This window comes from Xenopus laevis, chromosome 3S (genome assembly GCF_017654675.1).
Source record: "Xenopus laevis strain J_2021 chromosome 3S, Xenopus_laevis_v10.1, whole genome shotgun sequence".
NCBI lineage: Eukaryota > Metazoa > Chordata > Amphibia > Anura > Pipidae > Xenopus > Xenopus laevis.
The window spans coordinates 16325452-16343681 of record NC_054376.1 but is presented as its reverse complement, the minus strand read 5'-3'; the positions used below and the strand labels follow the sequence as shown (position 1 = coordinate 16343681).

Sequence of the window (18230 nt, the reverse complement as noted above, 5' to 3'; positions counted from 1 at the left end):
TATCAATAACGCTGGCATCAAGTGTACTACATTTGGCTGTCACTTTTTCTGGCCACCCGAAAACTTGGGCAATGAGTACAGTTGTTGTAACATGCTCTATGCCAAGAGGAACTGAATGTGTGTGTAGCATGGGTAGAAACATATGCGGGGCTGGAGGGCTACTCACTCATTTATCTCACATTGAGACCATACAATTTTGGGTAATGGATATCCAGATGCTGTGCAAATATATCTATCATTAATTGAAGCCTTAATTTCAACCATTGGGGGACCTGCAACACAGACAGAAATTCGATTAAAGCTTCAAGTCCACTAAAATATTCCTTAAATAAAACAAGACAGTTTCCCACCTGGAATCAAACATAAAACCTCAGTACTACAATGCAGCAACCCTATCTACTTTGTCTGTATTTCACCGGAGGTGTAGTATACAATAGTAAGAAAAGCGTGTGACATCAGGATTCCTGTTTGGCATTTTCCCTCATGGAAAGGAAGAATATGTCCAGAGCTTTGGGTGGACAAGCCCCACAGAAGTCCAGGGTGGAGTAAGAAACCCAGGGAGTGAGGAATACTCAGCATTATTGTTAGAGTTCTAAGCTGAGATGCTGTAACCCAGTGATCCCCAACTATTGGCTCACAAGCAACATGTTGCTCATCAACCCCTTCAATGATGTCCCAGGGGCCTCAAAGCAGGCGCTTATTTTTGAATTCCTGGTTTGGAGGAAAGTTTTGGTTGCATAACAACCAGGTGTACTGCCAAATAGCCAATCACAGCCATTATTTGGCATCCCCAGGATGCTTGTATTGCTCTCCAACTCTTTTTACATTTGAATGTGGTTTACAAAAAGGTTGGGTTGCTGTAACCCAACGGAACAGGAACACCATAAGCTTAATTGTGTCTAAAATGTGTGGCCTATTATTATGAATACAATCTGTTGAGTTGGGGTTTGGAAATCTATATTATTGATCTATGGAGAATGATTCGAGCCCTAAATGGCACATTATTACAGTGCAATCAAATTCCAAAGAGCTTAATAACAGTATTGTATAGCTGTGTATAGTCTTTAGTTCCTCAAATGTATAATACTAATTTACATATATCAGAGCTGGAGTTACCCTCAAATTCTGGTATCTTTTTACTCCAGAATTGTACATCTTGGTATACATAAGTCAAAGAATTGTTTTACTAAAATAACCTCTAGAACTCACGTTTCAACACTATTTTAAAGGTCATAGAGGCAATTGCTCTTGCATTCTGTGCAGTAAAGCTATAGGATCCTTCTTCATAGTCCTGTATCCGATTCAGCATCAAGATACTCACATTCCTGAAATAAATAAATACAAGTTTATTCTTTGGGGCAAATTCACTAAGATCCGAAGTTGTGCCAGCAACAGCTTCGCCGCACTTCGCCAGGCGTAGTTTTGCCAGCGCTATGCAAATTCACTAAAATGCGAAGTTGCGCTCAGGGAGGCGAGCGGTAGCGAAGTTGCGCCACCATTACTTCGTCAGGCAAAGCGAAGTTACGCTAGCGATGCCTAATTTGCATACAGCGCAATGTTAAAATATAATGCTGCAGCAACTACATTACACTATTCAAGCCCAGGAAACCTTTAAAAAATAAAATAAAGGTGTTCTATTGCCCTACACATGTGCCCACTGTATCGTTGAGTTGCCATATGTTAGGAAATGTAGGGGGGAAGGAGGGTACCCCAAAAAAATGTATGCTATTTTTCAGCCTACGTATCTCCCTAAAAAAAAAAGTAAAAAACGCCAGGGTTTTTTGGGACTAATATCCTATCTATTTTATTGAACCTTGCCTGGTCTGACCTGGCGAAGTAAAGTCTGGCGCAAGAGGTAACGTTCAGTAAAATGCGCAAGTTAGTAAATTAGCGTAGTTACGTCCCTTCACAATAGCGCAACTTTGCCTGGCGTAAGGGTGCAAAGTAGCGCTAGAGTAGGTCCACTTCACTAGCGAATTTACGCCAGCACCCGTTAGTAAATCGGCGAAGTAACTAAATTACATCACGCTGGCAAATTTGCGCTAGCCACTTTGCGCTTTAGTAAATTTGCCCCTTTGTCTTTATTGTGCATTTTATTGTGTATTTAAAAAACAGAAAAAAAAGATATTTGACTAGAGATGCTGAATTCACTGTACCAGAGAGGGTTAGCAGCCCATGCTACATGCCTTCAAAACTGCCCATAGTAGCTCCCCATCTTCTGGTCTTGTTAGGCCATTTTTTGAGTGTCAGTGGGACACTGGACATGCTCAATCTGATCTGGGTTGATGTTGAAAAGCTAAGCTTAGGGGTCACTGGAAATGATCATATTGTTAGCATTATGTGATCTTACATCTGTCATGGAAACTACAGTATTTTAATGCAGAATGCATTTTTCTAAGCTGCCACATAATGTGAATATTACATGATTTGCTATTCAGCCGTGTATAGTGAATTTATATTGTGATCTGGTACAGCAGCCCAAAGCATGCTATAATTCAACAGAAAAGAAGGTGGGGAGCTGATGGTAGTATCTTTGGGACAATGCTTTACACCATTAAAGGGCTGTGGTGGCCTTGGACTGGTAAAGACGCTTTAAACCTAATGAGTTGCCTTTCTATACTAATGCTTTGTTGAAGTTTAGTTCTCCTTTAAATCCTTATATAGCATTATCATCTTACCCATACTGTATATTCATAATGTTTTGGGCAGGGGTGTGCAACAGTGAGGACATACAAATAGATCTGTAAGAGATTAGCACACTATGTTTCATATATGTCATTAATTTACTGTACAAACTAGATCAAACTGATTTCCAATACAGACACAAAGTTGGACAGTGCTCAGCCCACCTAAAGGAAGCAACGTTGCTTACTTGTTGTTAGTGTTAGATCCTTAATTAAACCTACAAATAGATGCTCCTGCTGTGCTTGATAATAGTCCACTCTTTCCATTACTATTAAAGGAACAGTAACACCAAAAAATGAAAATGTTTTAAAGTAATGGAATTATAGTGTACTTTTGTGCTGCACTGGTACAACTGGTGTATTTGCTTCAAAAACACAACTATAGTTTATGTAAACAATTTGCTGTGAAGTCATGGGGGCAGCCATTCAAAGCTGAAAAAGGAGAAAAGGCACAGGATACACAGCAGGTAACAAAGAAGTTGTATAGTATACAATGGGATTCTATGTAACTTATCTGTTATCCACTGTGTATCCACCATATCCGTTTGAAGAAAGTGAGTCACACCTGTAATGCCCATCCGGTTTCACCATTGCCTGTGATGACACATTTGATTGGTTTCCAAGGTTCTCATGGACCCACGCCCAGGACAACTGACTCGGATACGCTTCAATCTGTACCTTCATACTGGCACTTTCTCCAGCTTTTAGCTCTATTCTGCTGTCACTCGATGAAGTGAGGCGCACATAGCCTTCCTCTATAGCGGACAGAAAGAGAGGGAAGAAACAGCAGTAAAACAGAGGTCCTTCAATCAGCTAAATATAGTTATTTAGAACTTTTAACCAAATCTGTTTTTATTTAATACACTAAGGAGGTTATTTATTAAAGCCCGAATGCTAAGAACTCGAAAAACTCTATTTTTTTACTATACAATTCGAATATTTAGTGGAGAAAAAAACCTAAAATTTTTCGAGATTTATTATACCCTGATGCTGCAATCTGTCTAGGTCCTGTAGATGTCAATGGCAGAAGTACTATTTGCAATTTGAAAAAAATCAAAAAAATAGATTTTATAGGTCCCAAAGCAAAGAGCTCCCCAAATAATCTATTCTTTTATCAGTCCATTGTTTTGTTACTTAAGAGATAAATAATTTGTTTTTAGTATGTTATAGAATGGCTCATTCTAAGCAAACTTTTAAATTGTACTTAATTTTTTTATTTTTTATATTTTGAATTATTTGCTTTCTTTATTTGACCCTTTCCAGCTTTCAAAGTGGAAGGGGGTCACCTGAACCCCATCTAAAAAAAACAAACCCTCTGTGAGACTACAAATCTATTGCTACTTTTAATTACTCATCTTTCTATCCGTGCCCTCTCCTACTTTTATTTCAGTTTCTTATTCAAGCAGTGCATGGTTGCTAGGGTAATTGGAACCTTAGCAACCAGACTGTTGAAATGTAAACTAGAAAGCTGCTGAATAAAAAGCTAAATAACTCAAAAACCACAAATAATGAAAATGGCAATTTGTCTCAGAATATCTCTCTTTTCTTCATACTAAACATTAATTTACAGGCAAACAACCCCTGTAATACTTAATCATAAACTGTCATTACATTCTTACAAAATCTATTAATTTAATATTAGAGGTCATTTACACCTTTCTGTAATCCTTGAGGGTTTTTTTTTGCATTTATCCGTTAGTTTAATATCATTATAATATAAAACAGGAGGTATGTTACTCATACCCTTCTTTCTTCCAGTCTGTCTAGTCTGCATCATGGAATGCACAACAGGTAACCCCCTGAGAACTGATATATGTAGATGTTCTGAGTCCCTTTATTGTATTGCAGATCAGTTGCAGGCTGCTTAGCAATTAGAAAAAGATGAAGTAAAACAATAAAGGGCTTTTTGTTCATAAATTGGGCTTGGTATAATGGAATAGACGCAATTGGTATCTCTGTGCGGCCTTTGAGACAACTGAACTATTAACTACTCTCTCTGGATGACCACACACCCCTAGTGATGTCACAGAACACCCCTTTGACTGCTCAGTCATCATGCCCCTTCAGTGTTGCTATAATGCAGTGTAGAACCCACTCTAACCAACAAAATGCCCTTACCAACATGTAAGGCAAAAGTAGCTTATGGTCAATCTTTCAGTAAGATAGGGGTGACACTAGGTACCCAAGACACCTGCGAAACAGACCCATAATCATGTACTGTGCATAATATAAAATGCATTTCAAAAATATTCAAAACTTTGACCAATTTTCTAATTTTCTCAATGGCCAATTCAATTTGTATAGCTGACATTGTTTTGTCTTCTAGGAAAATCAATACCTATCACATGTAGAGAAGTAGTCCTTCTGTTTTGTTTAGCTTCAAATTCTGGGTAATATCCTGTGCAGGTGTAGTTGCCACTGTCAGTGAAGTTCACTTTAGGGATATATAACGTGGAGTTGGAAGTCCAGTGCGGCAGATCAAAACTTGTGTAATTGTTGAATGAATACTTCAAAATAAGTGAGAAAAACACATTTGTAATGCTGATAGAGGTTAGCTATTATGGTCTGTAGTCAGTTCTACTGTTATAAATGTATTGTGTCAATCAGAAATAAGAGGCAGATTTATCAAAGGTCGAATTTCCAATTTATGTGAAATTTTCTTTACTCTTATAAATTAGAGTGTACTCAAAATTCGAACGTCAAAAAAATGGAACAAATGTTACTGACCGAAAACTCGATTGGAATTTGAATGAAACTCAATTTGAGTTTTTCTCTGAAAAAAAAAATCTCCAATGTCTGGAAGGCTATAAACATCTTCAAATGGGTCAACGACCTCTGCCATTGACTTGTAATTTAATTTGGCAGGTTTCAGCTGACGAATATTCGAATTAGAACTGTTTCCATGGTGTGATAATTCTCACATTCAAATTTACATTCGAGTTGGTGCTTTTACATTCGAATTTGTGAGTTTTGACACAAAAAAAAATTCAAATTTTAATTCAAATTTACCATTCGAACCTTAAAGGGGAACTATCTCAAAATTAAAATTTAATATAAACTTCCTCATACTGAAGTAAGAAACTTTCTAAATAAAATCAATTAAATATTCTGCATTGTTTCTGAAATAATCGAGTTTATCTTCACTATTCCTCTCTCAGCATTTGTTTCTCTTTATTCTGTCTTCATGCAGAAGTTGGGTGTTAGATGAATCATCCAGTATATCTTATATTCCCTAGCAGATATATTAGAGCTCACTCAAATAACTGATTCCAGTACAAACTCTAACCAAAAAAAAAATCTAACAAAATAACTGCCTTTTGCACAAATTCTGCATGTGGAGAGACATGATTTCTGGTGATTTTAATAGAGTGAGCTCTAATACATTGTCTAGGTAAAAGGAGCCACCTTATAAGATATATTGGATCATTCATCTGACACCCAACTCCTGAATGAAGAGAGAGTTAAGGGAAACAGATGCTGAGAGGGGAATAGTGAAGATAAACTTGATTATTTCATAAATGGTACATTTTTTATTATTTGTATTTAGAAAGTTTCTTATTTCAGTATGCTGAAGCTTATAACAAATTTTCATTTTCGCAATAGTTACCCTTTAATAAATCTGCCCCTAAGTGAAGGTGTTTACATTTGCCACAGGGGTTTCCCATCTTAGTTCAGGAAGCTCTTCAGCATTTGCACTGCAGGTGATTTTGAACGCTTCTCCTTTTATTCTGATTTCCTCTTCAGGCTCCAGAGTAATATTGGGCGGAAACCGTGGCACTAAAATATAACGGATACAAATTACTAAATTATATAATTTGTGTACTAGTTTTAAGAGGAGCTGTCATAAAAAAAATGACTAAATTGTTAAAGACACAGTGATTCTGTTTCTAAGAACTCTTCATTATGTATCAGACCGTAACTAAAGCTTGTATGAAAAAATTGTTTGAATGCACACATCCCAATCAAACAAGTATGAGGAGCTAGTCCAAAGGGGACTCCCCATTAGAGTTGCCAAGGCTTGTAGTAATTGCAATAAAGAGGAAGATTGCACACTCAAATGAAAAAAATGTTTCTTTTTTCTGTTTTTGAAAATTTCCCCCTGATGAAGACCATTTTTGGTTGAAACGCGTAGTTTACTCTGTATACTTTTGATGTAATAAAACAGATATATTTTTTCTTTTGAGTGTTCAGTCTTCCTCTTTATTGGAATTAGTGAAGATTGAGATACTTATAAAAGATGGTCTACTCTGGGTCTAATCATAACAACAAAATGTTAGCTTTGCAAAAATGCTGCTTGCTACATGGTTGCTATGGGTTTCTAGAACTGGAACCAATGTAAGCACCTCGATTACATTGACTTGGGAGTTCCTCAATCTAACATTTATATTTCAATGTTCTCAAAGTAGGTATTCAAGGGTGTCTGAACTTACTTGCACTTGACATGCAATGGATTTGATGCATTCCCCTGAACAGTAATGTAAGAGTTACACACTCAGTTTACCTTGGGGTCTCTATGGAGAGATCAGCAAGAGTGAATGCAGGAAAGCACCTCTGATCAGATCTTATTTTCCTCCTAAATGACTGGTGCATAGGACCGTTTGAGGGTAAATGAGGCACACACTGATACGGCCTATTAGTTACACTGAGGTCCATAATTAAAAAGACAAAGGGCTTCTGTGATGGACCCTTAAACCTTAGATACCCGCTGCAATAGGCATTTATACTTGCAATGTTATACCAAAGAAATTAACAAAACCAAAATTCAATAAATTATTTTCTACCCTTATGGTATGTGGCAAAAGGAATTTACATTTTTTTTTTTTAACAAACCATTTGTTACGTGTAGCGTCATTTGTAGAGACTTCCTCACGTGACTATTTACTGTAGCTTTACAGATATAGTGTCCATCATTATTCGGCTGCACCCCATGAATAGTAAATCCTTTATGATAATCAAATGATATGTTTGCTGAGTTTAACGAGGAGGACTCCAGTTGAATATTCGTTTTTGGGATGGATGGATCTGTTATCAAGCAGGGTAGAGTGGCATCTTTGCCTTCAACCACTTTAATGAGGCTACCTTGTGGGGTGTTCCAGTAATTTTGTTCATCTAGTGAAGAAAATACCAGAAAGGATTAGTTTAATGGAATAAGCATCTGGCATTGTTTGTAGGCTGGGAAGCAGGATAATTCTCTGATATGACTGTTCCCAGTAACTTCTCACCAATGGGTAGAACAAACAAGATACTCACTGGAAGGAGCCCATTGCTCACAGGCTTCACAGATTCATTTCCACCTTCTCTAAGTCATCCCAATTTTACTCACAAAAAATCAGCACCAAACTTTGTATCACACAGTGCATAAAATAGAAAAGTCTGATCTATTTCAAAGCTAATGTCCTTATTTAGCTTCTCTCTATACCTCTGCTCTAAAGGTGGCCGTACACGGGCCGATAAAAGCTGCCGACAGACCGTGTTGGCAGCTTATTGGCCCGTGTATGGGGCCCCCGACGGGCTTCACCGATCGAGATCTGGCCGAAAGTCGGCCAGATCTCGACCGGATGGGACAAAAAATCCCGTTAGATCGCGGCCGCATCTATTCGTTGATGCGGTCCCGCGATCCGACCGCCCGTTAGGCAATGTTAGGATTCGATCATTGGGCCCTAGGGCCCACGATCGGATCAGCCCGATATTGCTCATCTCAAGGTGGGCATATCGGAGGGAGATCCGCTCGTTTGGCGACATCTCTCCATGTATGGCCACCTTAATATCTCTCTCTGAGTCAAGGGGCTGCTAAAAGATGCTATAGACAGCTACTATATATTGGGCCTATGGGAGACTGGTTGGGCCTCTCAGTACCTCAAATGTCAGGCCCAATTCTGACCTGTTACCATCTTGCATTGGACAATATCCTACATTAGCCCTGTTAAAAATCATAAGAAAATTGTAATGATTGTATATTGCAAAGTTGCAATGCTTTCTGTTATTAGGCACAATTTAAATTTTTGGTTTGACTTTCCCTTTAACAAATTATCAGAAAGATGTGTGAAAAACATTGCACTGCCATAGCCTTCTATGGAATTTTATGTCCCAGACCAGTTGTTCTTTTGGCTGGTCTGAGCTATTGAATCTTGAAGAACTATAAGGGGCACATTTACTTAGCTTGAGTGTAGGAATAGAAGAAAAAATACTTAGAATTTCGAAGTTTTTTTTTTGGCTACTTCGACCATCGAATTGGCTACTTCGACCTTCGACTATGACTTCGACTTCGAAATGAACGATTCGAACTAAAAATCATTCGACTATTCGAGCATTCGATAGTGGAAGTACTGTCTCTTTAAAAAAAACTTCGACAAAGTACTTTGCCACCGAAAACCTACCGAACATCAATGTTAGCCTATGGGGAAGGTCCCCATAGGCTTCCTAACAATTTTCTGATCGAAGGAAAATCGTTCGATCGATGGATTAAAATCCTTCGAAACGTTCGATTCGAAGGATTTAATTGTTCGATCGGACGATTTTTCCTTCGATCGTAGGAAATGTGGTAAATCCTTCGACTTCGATATTCGATATTAATTAACCCTCGATATTCGACCATCAGTAAATGTGCCCCTAAATATCAAAATTGATCTATTAGCACATTGATTGAAATTGCCTATTGAATCAACTGGTCACATAGATTTCCACAGAGTTTGAATGCCTGGGAATCAGATCTGTTGGGGGCCCTAAAATTAATTTGCTGTGGGGCCCAGTAGTTACACTACTGCTGGGAATCCAACAAACATTTATAAATCTGCTCCTTGTTTTATTTATTTCTCTATGTATGCCTTCCCTAGATTGAAAGCACTTTTGGACATGAGTCTCCTTCAATAGTTATTTGATCCTATTAATTTGCACTTACCGAGCACCTCTGTTTTTTTGAAGTATTTTTTACCCTTGTGTCATAAGATCCTCAATGTTGTCAACCCCCTCCCCCCCAAAAAACCTAAGCACCCTCATATTTTCATTAAAAGCAGACATAGCAAGGTGGAGGCTATACCCTAGTTGTACACTAATACCTGTAAATCTAGACTACAAATACAAAAAAGTACATTACGTATGGTGACAATTGCTACACCTAAAATCTAAAATAAATACAGTTTCCCCTTTTTGCAAGCATGGGGGGCAGTTAAGAATATAACTTGATAGTGGAAGGTGAAATAGGTTGTGTAGCTGACAAAAATAATTCATATTTACCTTTGACATATAAGTGCACTGAGGCCATTCCAGAATTTTGTGTGTCATTGTAAACACACCTGTAACTTCTAGTTTCTTTATAACTGGGTGACTTGATTTTCAGCTCTGAAAAGTTTTCAAATTGCTTGACAGACCATTTTTTTGACTTTATGTCCCATTTTACAGTTTGATTGCCTGAGCATGTTAAGGTAACTTGCTTTCCAGCGTTGACAATTAGCTCTCCTCCCTCCTTAATCACAGGGGTGGCCATGCCTGGAAATTGAAGAAATAAATTATTTTATATATATTATAATTAATCTTAATTTTTATTTTAATTAACGTAGCACTGCAGTTATAAAAGCTCTGAATTACAGAAAGGTCATCTCCTATAGACTCCTTTTTTTCAAAATAATACACATCTTTTGTAAATGATTAAATTTTTATCTGTAATAATAAAACAGTATCTTGTACAGGTATAGGATCCATTATCCAGAAACCCGTTATCCAGATAGCTCTGAATTACAGAAATGTTGTCTCCCATAGACTCAATTTTATCCAAATAATCCAAATGTTAAAAAATTATTTCCTCTTTCTCTGTAATAAAACAGTAGCTTGTACTTGATCCAAACTAAGATATAATGAATCCTTATTGGAAGCAGACCCAGCCTATTGGGTTTATTTAGGGGATTATTTATTAAAGTTTGAATCCAATACAATGGAAATATTTATTATACCTGAGCATGGAAAAAGTCAGAATCTAGAAAATATCCTATTTGGAAGTTTCTGTGGTCTGGGTTGTAAAATCCAACTATTTTGAACTTCAGAAAAAATTGGATTTTGATAAATAAAGCCCTTAATGTTTACATGATTTTCTAGTAGACTTAAAGGAGAAACTGTACCCCCAAAATTAAGGAAAACTTTACCCCTAAAATTAATATTTAAGCAACAGATAGTTTATATCATATTATTGACATATTAAAGAATCTTACCAAACCTATATATATATATATATATATATATATATATATATATATATATATATATATGTATATACTGTATATATGTATATATATATATATATATATATATATATATGTATATGTATATGTATATATATATATATATATATATATATATATACATATATATAAATATATATATATATATATATATATATATATATATATATATATATATATATATATATATATATATATATATATATATATATATATAGATATGAGAATATTGCCGTTTTGCATCTCTTGCCTTGAACCATCATTTTGTATTTGTCACAGTGCTGCCTCAGAGATCACCTGACCAGAAATACGACAACTCTAACTGTAACAGTTAGAAGTGTGGAATCAAAAGACAGAATTCTGTCTTTTAATTGGCTTATGTGACCTAGCATGTATGGTTTGTTTGTGTGTACCGTGAATATTACGATCCGAGGGGGGCGGTCCTTATTTTTGGCAATTTTCTATTTAGGATTACCCAATGGCACATACTACTAAAAAAGTATATTTTTATGAAAATAGTTTATTTACATAAAACAGGGTTTTACGCATGAGCTGTTTTATGCAATATAGAGACCTACATTGTTAGGGGTGTATAGATTTCCTTTAAGCAACAGATAGATTAAATTAAGTGGAATGTTAAAGACTCTTACTAAACTGGTATACTTATTTAAGTAAATATTGTCCTTTTACATCTCTTGCCTTGAACCACCATTTCGTGATGGTCTGTGTGCTGCCTCAGAGATCACCTGACCAGAAATACGACAACTCTAACTGTAACAGTTAGAAGTGTGGAATCAAAAGACAGAATTCTGTCTTTTAATTGGCTCATGTGACCTAGCATGTATGGTTTGTTTGTGTGCACCGTGAATATTACGATCCGAGGGGGGCGGTCCTTATTTTTGGCAATTTTCTATTTAGGATTACCCAATGGCACATACTACTAAAAAAGTATATTTTTATGAAAATAGTTTATTTACATAAAACCGGGTTTTACACATGAGCTGTTTTATGCAGTATAGAGACCTACATTGTTAGGGGTGTATAGATTTCCTTTAAGCAACAGATAGATTAAATTAAGTGGAATGTTAAAGACTCTTACTAAACTGGTATACTTATTTAAGTAAATATTGTCCTTTTACATCTCTTGCCTTGAACCACCATTTCGTGATGGTCTGTGTGCTGCCTCAGAGATCACCTGACCAGAAATACTGCAGCTCTAAATATAACAGGTAGAAGAGTGGAAGCAAAAGACAAAACTTTGTCTGTTAATTGGCTCATGAGACCAGTGTCAGACTGGGGTGGTCTGGGCCCACCAGGGCTGCCACTTCAGGGGCCTTCACCCCCTCCGGCCCTCACCCCCTACACCATTAGCACAGGCCTCCGACCCCCGCTCCATCACTTGCATGGCCCCCAGACTTCCCCTCTACCACCTGCATGGGCCCCCACCAAAAATTCCCGAGCACTCTGTCCCCCTTCCTTCGCATACATTCTTCAATGCGCGCTACTTACTCATGCAGCGGGGAAAGTCAGGAAAGAGCAAGCTCTGTCATCAGTGAGCGGGTCCAGGCCAGCAGGGGCCCACGAGGGTTCCCAACACCACCCCTCCATCACTCACATGCTTCCTGAGCCCCCCTCCATTGCTTGCAAGGCCCCCGGACTCCCCTCTGCCACCCCGCCACAGACCCCGAGGACTCTGCCCCCCTTCCCCCGCCAGCCCATAACTTCTCCAATGGTGTTATTTCTTCATGCGGTGGGGGAGAGGGGGACAGGAAGGAGCAAGACACTGCCAGCAGCATGCAAGTCTGGGCTGGCGGGGCCCACGAGGGCTGGGGGCCCACCGAGTTTTTTCCCAGTGTCCCGCCGGCCCAGTCAGACCCTGCATGTGACCTAACATGTATGGTTTGTTTGGTTTGTTTGTGTTCACTGTGAAGCCTAGGATCCCAGGGGGTGGCCCTTATATTTTAAAATGGCAATTTTCTATTTAGGATTACCCAATGGCACATACGATTAAAAAAGTGTATTATTATGAAAATGGTTTATTTACACGAAGCAGGGTTTTACATATGAGTTATTTTATGCAATATAATTTTATAGAGACCTACATTGTTCGGGGGGGTATAGTTTTCCTGTAAGGTAGGAAGATCCATATTACAGAAAGATCCGTTATCTGGAAAACCCCAGGTTCCGAGTCCCATACCTGTACTTGATCCAATTAATCCTTATTGGAGGAAAAAAGAGCCTGTTGGTTTTATCTAGGGGGTTATTTTTTATCTTAATACCACTCTGACCAAATCCGCGCAGACTTTTACATTTTCACAATAGTTTCTTGTGCGGGAAAAGACTTGAAAAAATTGTGAAGAAATTCGAATTGTGATATTTTTTCAAATTTGACGCCCAAAAAACTCCAACTTGTTCAGATTATCACCAGAAAATCATAAAATCTTTGGATTATTGTACAAAACCCAGCGCAGATCAGAATATCTTCAAAATGTCAGTGGGACATCTGCCATTGACTTGTACATGAATTTGGCAGGTCTGAGTTGGAGTACTTTTTTATTGGGACTTTTAACACCATCGGATTTTAATAAATCACAAAAAATATAGTTTTTATTCTTTGACAAAAAAATTGTATTTAGGGGCTCATTCTTTGCTCATTGAAACATTAAATATACCTAATAGTATTGTTTTATGAAAGATGATCTTTCCATCATTTAGGGCTGACTGAATAAAAAGATTACAAACCAAACCAATCTTATACAGGTATGCTACCTGTTATCCAGAATGCTCATCTGGGATTTTGGATCTAGATTCTTCATACCTTAAGTCTACAAGAAAATCATTCTTCTTACTACTGGATTGGACGCTTTATTTGTAGTTGAAACCCTACAGGGTTTCAACTACAAATAAAGTGGCCAATCCAGTAGTAAGAAGAAGTTCAACTTCAGGGGCTTAACATACAGTATATCCACCCAAACACTTTGCTCATTTGTTTCTTTAGGTGTTCTTTATGGTATGATCGAATTCAACAAAAGTGGGTGGCCTCGGGGGTCACCCTCTCTTCTAAGAGGATGTCAACAGGTTCTTTTGGTTCAAAAAACATCCCAGCATGCAAGGTTCCTTCACATCTCATGCCCCAATGTAGTATGGTGTTTTGTGTTATGTGCATTATTCATTTGGACACTGACTGAAACAAAAGGAATAAGGCACCGCCCTTATATCTGGGAGTAGATCCATAATTACTTTTTAGTCACAAAGCATCAGTTCACCTGTCCATGATAGACCAAATCCGCGCAGACTTTTACATTTTCACAATAGTTTCTTGTGCGGGAAAAGACTTGAAAAAATTTGTGAAGAAATTCGAATTGTGATATTTTTTCAAATTTGACGCCCAAAAAACTCCAACTTGTTCAGATTATCACCAGAAAATCATAAAATATTTGGATTATTGTACAAAACCCAGCGCAGATCAGAATATCTTCAAAATGTCAGTGGGACATCTGCCATTGACTTGTACATGAATTTGGCAGGTCTGAGTTGGAGTACTTTTTTATTGGGACTTTTAACACCATCGGATATTAATAAATCACAAAAAATATAGTTTTTAGTTTTTGACAAAAAAATTGTATTTAGCCTTTAAAAACCCAACCAGGCAAAATCGGGGTTTAATAAATAACCCCTTCAATGTTTACATGATTTTCTTGTAGACTTAAGGTATGAAGAATCTAGATCTAAATTTTAGAAAGACTCCTAATCTGCAAAATCCCAGATGAGCATTCTGGATAACAGGTAGCATATCTGTATAAGATTGGTTATCTGTAATCTTTTTATTCAGTCAGCCCTAAATGATGGAAAGGTCATCTTTCATAAAACAATACTATTAGGTATATTTAATGTTTCAATGATATTTTTTGGCAGACTTAAGGTATAGTAATCTGAATTACAGAAAGCCCTCTTTTTCAGAAAACCCTAGGTCCTGAGCATTCTGGATATTAGAATACATTTGAATATTTGATTAATAGGTAATGGGGCAATAAACTCCAAAACAAACTCCAAAACATACTGAAGAAGTTCAACTTCAGGGGCTTAACATACAGTATATCCACCCAAACACTTTGCTCATTTGTTTCTTTAGTTGTTCTTTATGGTATGATCGAATTCAACAAAAGAGGGTGGCCTCAGGGGTCACCCTCTCATCTATGAGGAGGTCAACAGGTTCTTTTGGTTCAAAAAACATCCCAGCATGCAAGGTTCCTTCACATCTCATGCCCCAATGTAGCATGGTGTTTTGTGTTATGTGCATTATTCATTTGGACACTGACTGAAACAAAAGGAATAAGGCATCGCCCTTATATCTGGGAGTAAATCCATAATTACTTTTTAGTCACAAAGCATCAGTTCACCTGTCCATGATAGACCAGTCATGTTTCAGCATTCTATAGGTCACAACCAAAAAAAAAAATATGCACCTAGGGGGTTATTTATCAAACTCCAAATGTATCTCATTGTTTTCTAAAATATCCGCACAGTTATTTCCCCTTATTTATCAATACATTTTACCCGAAAATTTACAGTTCAAGAAAAAAAAATTGTGAAAATCGGGCAAAAGTTCAAATCTTCAAATTTTTTGAATTTTCTGTCCGAAAAATCCTTTTTTTCAGATTTTTGCCCGCACACCACAAAATCTTCAGACTTTTGCATGAAACACAGCCCAGATCAGGATATCTTCGGCACTTCTCCCATTGACTTATAGTGTATACAACCTCAGCAGGATTCTGACTTTTTCCATCCTCAAGATATAATAAATCCCAAAAAAGTTGAGTTTTTTTTTACTAAAAATTCAGATTCTATAGAAAAAAATTCAATTTTTTGGGGGTTTTGGCATAATCGTCCAATAACCATTGGATGGTTGGCATTCCTCTGAATAATTAGGCTACACAATTTTACTATTGGCAAACTATTTAGCAGGAGAAATGGCTTCAATCTTCTAATGGTCTACCCCAAAATGCCATGTATTTCTATCAGACTAGTTGGAATTATTCCATCCTATTTTAGAACTACTCAGCACTGTGATAAAAGACAACATTGTCCAAATATGCACCTGAACAGTAATACATAGCCACGAGCCAGTGACTTCTGGGAAACCCTATAGAGGCTTCTCTAGAAAAAAATACCAGACATTCAATCCAGGCTCAGATAGGTGGCAAGGCCAGGGCATAGGGTGGCACAATTTCAGGAGCAGAATGCCGCCCAGCTGAGGACTGGGTTCATGGCAAATGTCTTGGTTACTTACCCAAGTGCATGTAGTTCTTAGTGCCAATGGGGACAGGAAAAATGTGCACCTGGGGTGGGCGGAGTTTGGGGGAGACAGCAGCCAGCCAGAAATAGAAATCCAGCCCTGGTTCAATCAATTTTCCTGTTATGGCCTATTGCACATATTGTATTCTCTACTTCTCCAAATGCCTGTTTTCTGCCTGAAATCCACCTGTCACTGCTACTCATAAGTGGATCCCATTGAACTAAATGATACCATATGGCTATTATTATATTCTGGACCCTGAAGTAGTACAGAAAACGTTCACAGCAGCTGGGAGTAGAACAAGTTTTTTACATCAGAAGCTAAGTCGGGATGCAGTCTGTCTAAACAGCTTTTAAGCCGCAGCCAGTGCTAGCAGAAGGGTTATGTGCTGCTTCAACAAAAATTCTGCCAGTCTATAATTTCAGTCACAATCAATTATCCTTTTAATGCATCCTTTGTAGTCTGGACCATTTGCTCAGCTTGTCCATTTGAGGATGGATGGAATGGTGCTCTTCTAACATGACGAATAAGGTTACTTTTCATAAATGCTCTGAAGTCTGATGATGTAAACTGTGCTCCATTATCGGATACAATTGAGTCCATGTGTGGCAAACAACTTCTGCAACACTTGAATGACTGCATGGGTGGTTGCAGATGCCACTGGAACAACTTTCAGCCATTAGGGATGTAGCGAACTGCCGTTTATGTGTTCGCGAACGCCGTTCGCGAACACCGGCAAAAAATGCGAACAGTTCGCGAACTTTTCGCGAACTTCGAACATCCGAAAATCGTTCGATTCGAACGATCGAAGGATTTTAATCGTTCGATCGAACGATTTTCGTTCGAATCGAACTATCGAAGCTATTCGATCGAATGATTTCATTCAATCCAATGGCTTCGATCGTTCGATTCGAACGAAAATCCTTCGTTTTAGCGATCGAATGGTCGAATGGTCGAACGATTTTTGACGCGAACGCCTATTGGCGAACGTCGCGCGACGTTCGCGAACATTCGGCGGACGCGAACAGTCGAAGTTCGCGCGAACTAGTTCGCCGGCGAACAGTTCGCTACATCCCTATCAGCCATTTGGAAAAGGAATCAACCACAAGGAAGTATGTCTGACCTTGAAAAGGCCCTTCAAAATCAATATGAAGCCGAGACCATGGACTCAGCATAACCTCCCATGGATGTATCCAGGCCTTAGCAGGGGCATGGGGGTTGGTCTGGCAAGGAACACAACTTTTACCCATTTTTCAATACATTCATCCTTTTTAGGCCACCAGACATAACCACTAGCAAGGGCTTTCATATTTACAATGCCTGGGTGACTCTCATGTAGGGCTTTCAGAACATGGTTTTGCCCTGCTTTGGGAATTACCACTCTATTTCCCCACAAAAGGCAACCTTTGTATGCAGAGAGTTCGTGCTGGCGTTTCTCAAAAGGTGTGAACTCTTCCTTTAAACTTATTTTTGGCCACCCCCTCCATAGCCAGTTCAACACTCGAGACAATAATGGGTCCATAGCTGTGTAATGCAGACAATATCTGATGCCTGCAGAGGGGGACTAGGTAAGGACTCTAGCATAAGGACCTCAGACAAGGCAGGTACTTGAAAATCAGTGTTTACAGGTAAAAGGTTTAACGCATCTGCATTACTTATCTCTTTTCCTGGGTGGTACTGCAACTCATAGTCATATGCAGTTAGCAATAAACACCATTTCAGCATGCGTGGAGAACGTATCTATGCAGTAGGCCGATTATTTTAAAACAGACCCAATAAAAGTCTTTTGGCATCCTTGAATGCCTGCTCATGCAGGGCTGACCACTTCCAGGTAGCATTTTGGTCCAGTAGTTTGTGCAAGTGGCTCAGCCACAGTAGCTTTGTCTTTCAAGTGGAATGTTAGAAATTTAATAGCCCAAGAAATGCTTGCAGCTTCTGTTTATTTTTGGGAACTGGAGTTTCACGAATGGCTTTTACTTTTGCATCTGTCGGATATATCCCATTTGCATCAGATTTGTA

The 18230-nt window shown here is 38.1% G+C and overlaps 1 protein-coding gene across 1 annotated transcript in view; it reads right to left on the bottom strand.

The window, feature by feature from the left end:
• Positions 1-18230, bottom strand: part of LOC101243554 (macrophage colony-stimulating factor 1 receptor) — a 56720-nt gene that overhangs the window by 23448 nt on the left and 15042 nt on the right. The window contains exons 2-8 of the mRNA XM_041589024.1: positions 9918-10169; positions 7515-7793; positions 6328-6461; positions 5023-5191; positions 3250-3439; positions 1210-1325; positions 167-272 (exon numbers count right to left, since the gene is read on the bottom strand). Of these exons, the coding sequence (XP_041444958.1) occupies positions 167-272; positions 1210-1325; positions 3250-3439; positions 5023-5191; positions 6328-6461; positions 7515-7793; positions 9918-10169 (1246 nt within the window). The remainder of the gene's footprint in view (positions 1-166; positions 273-1209; positions 1326-3249; positions 3440-5022; positions 5192-6327; positions 6462-7514; positions 7794-9917; positions 10170-18230) is intronic.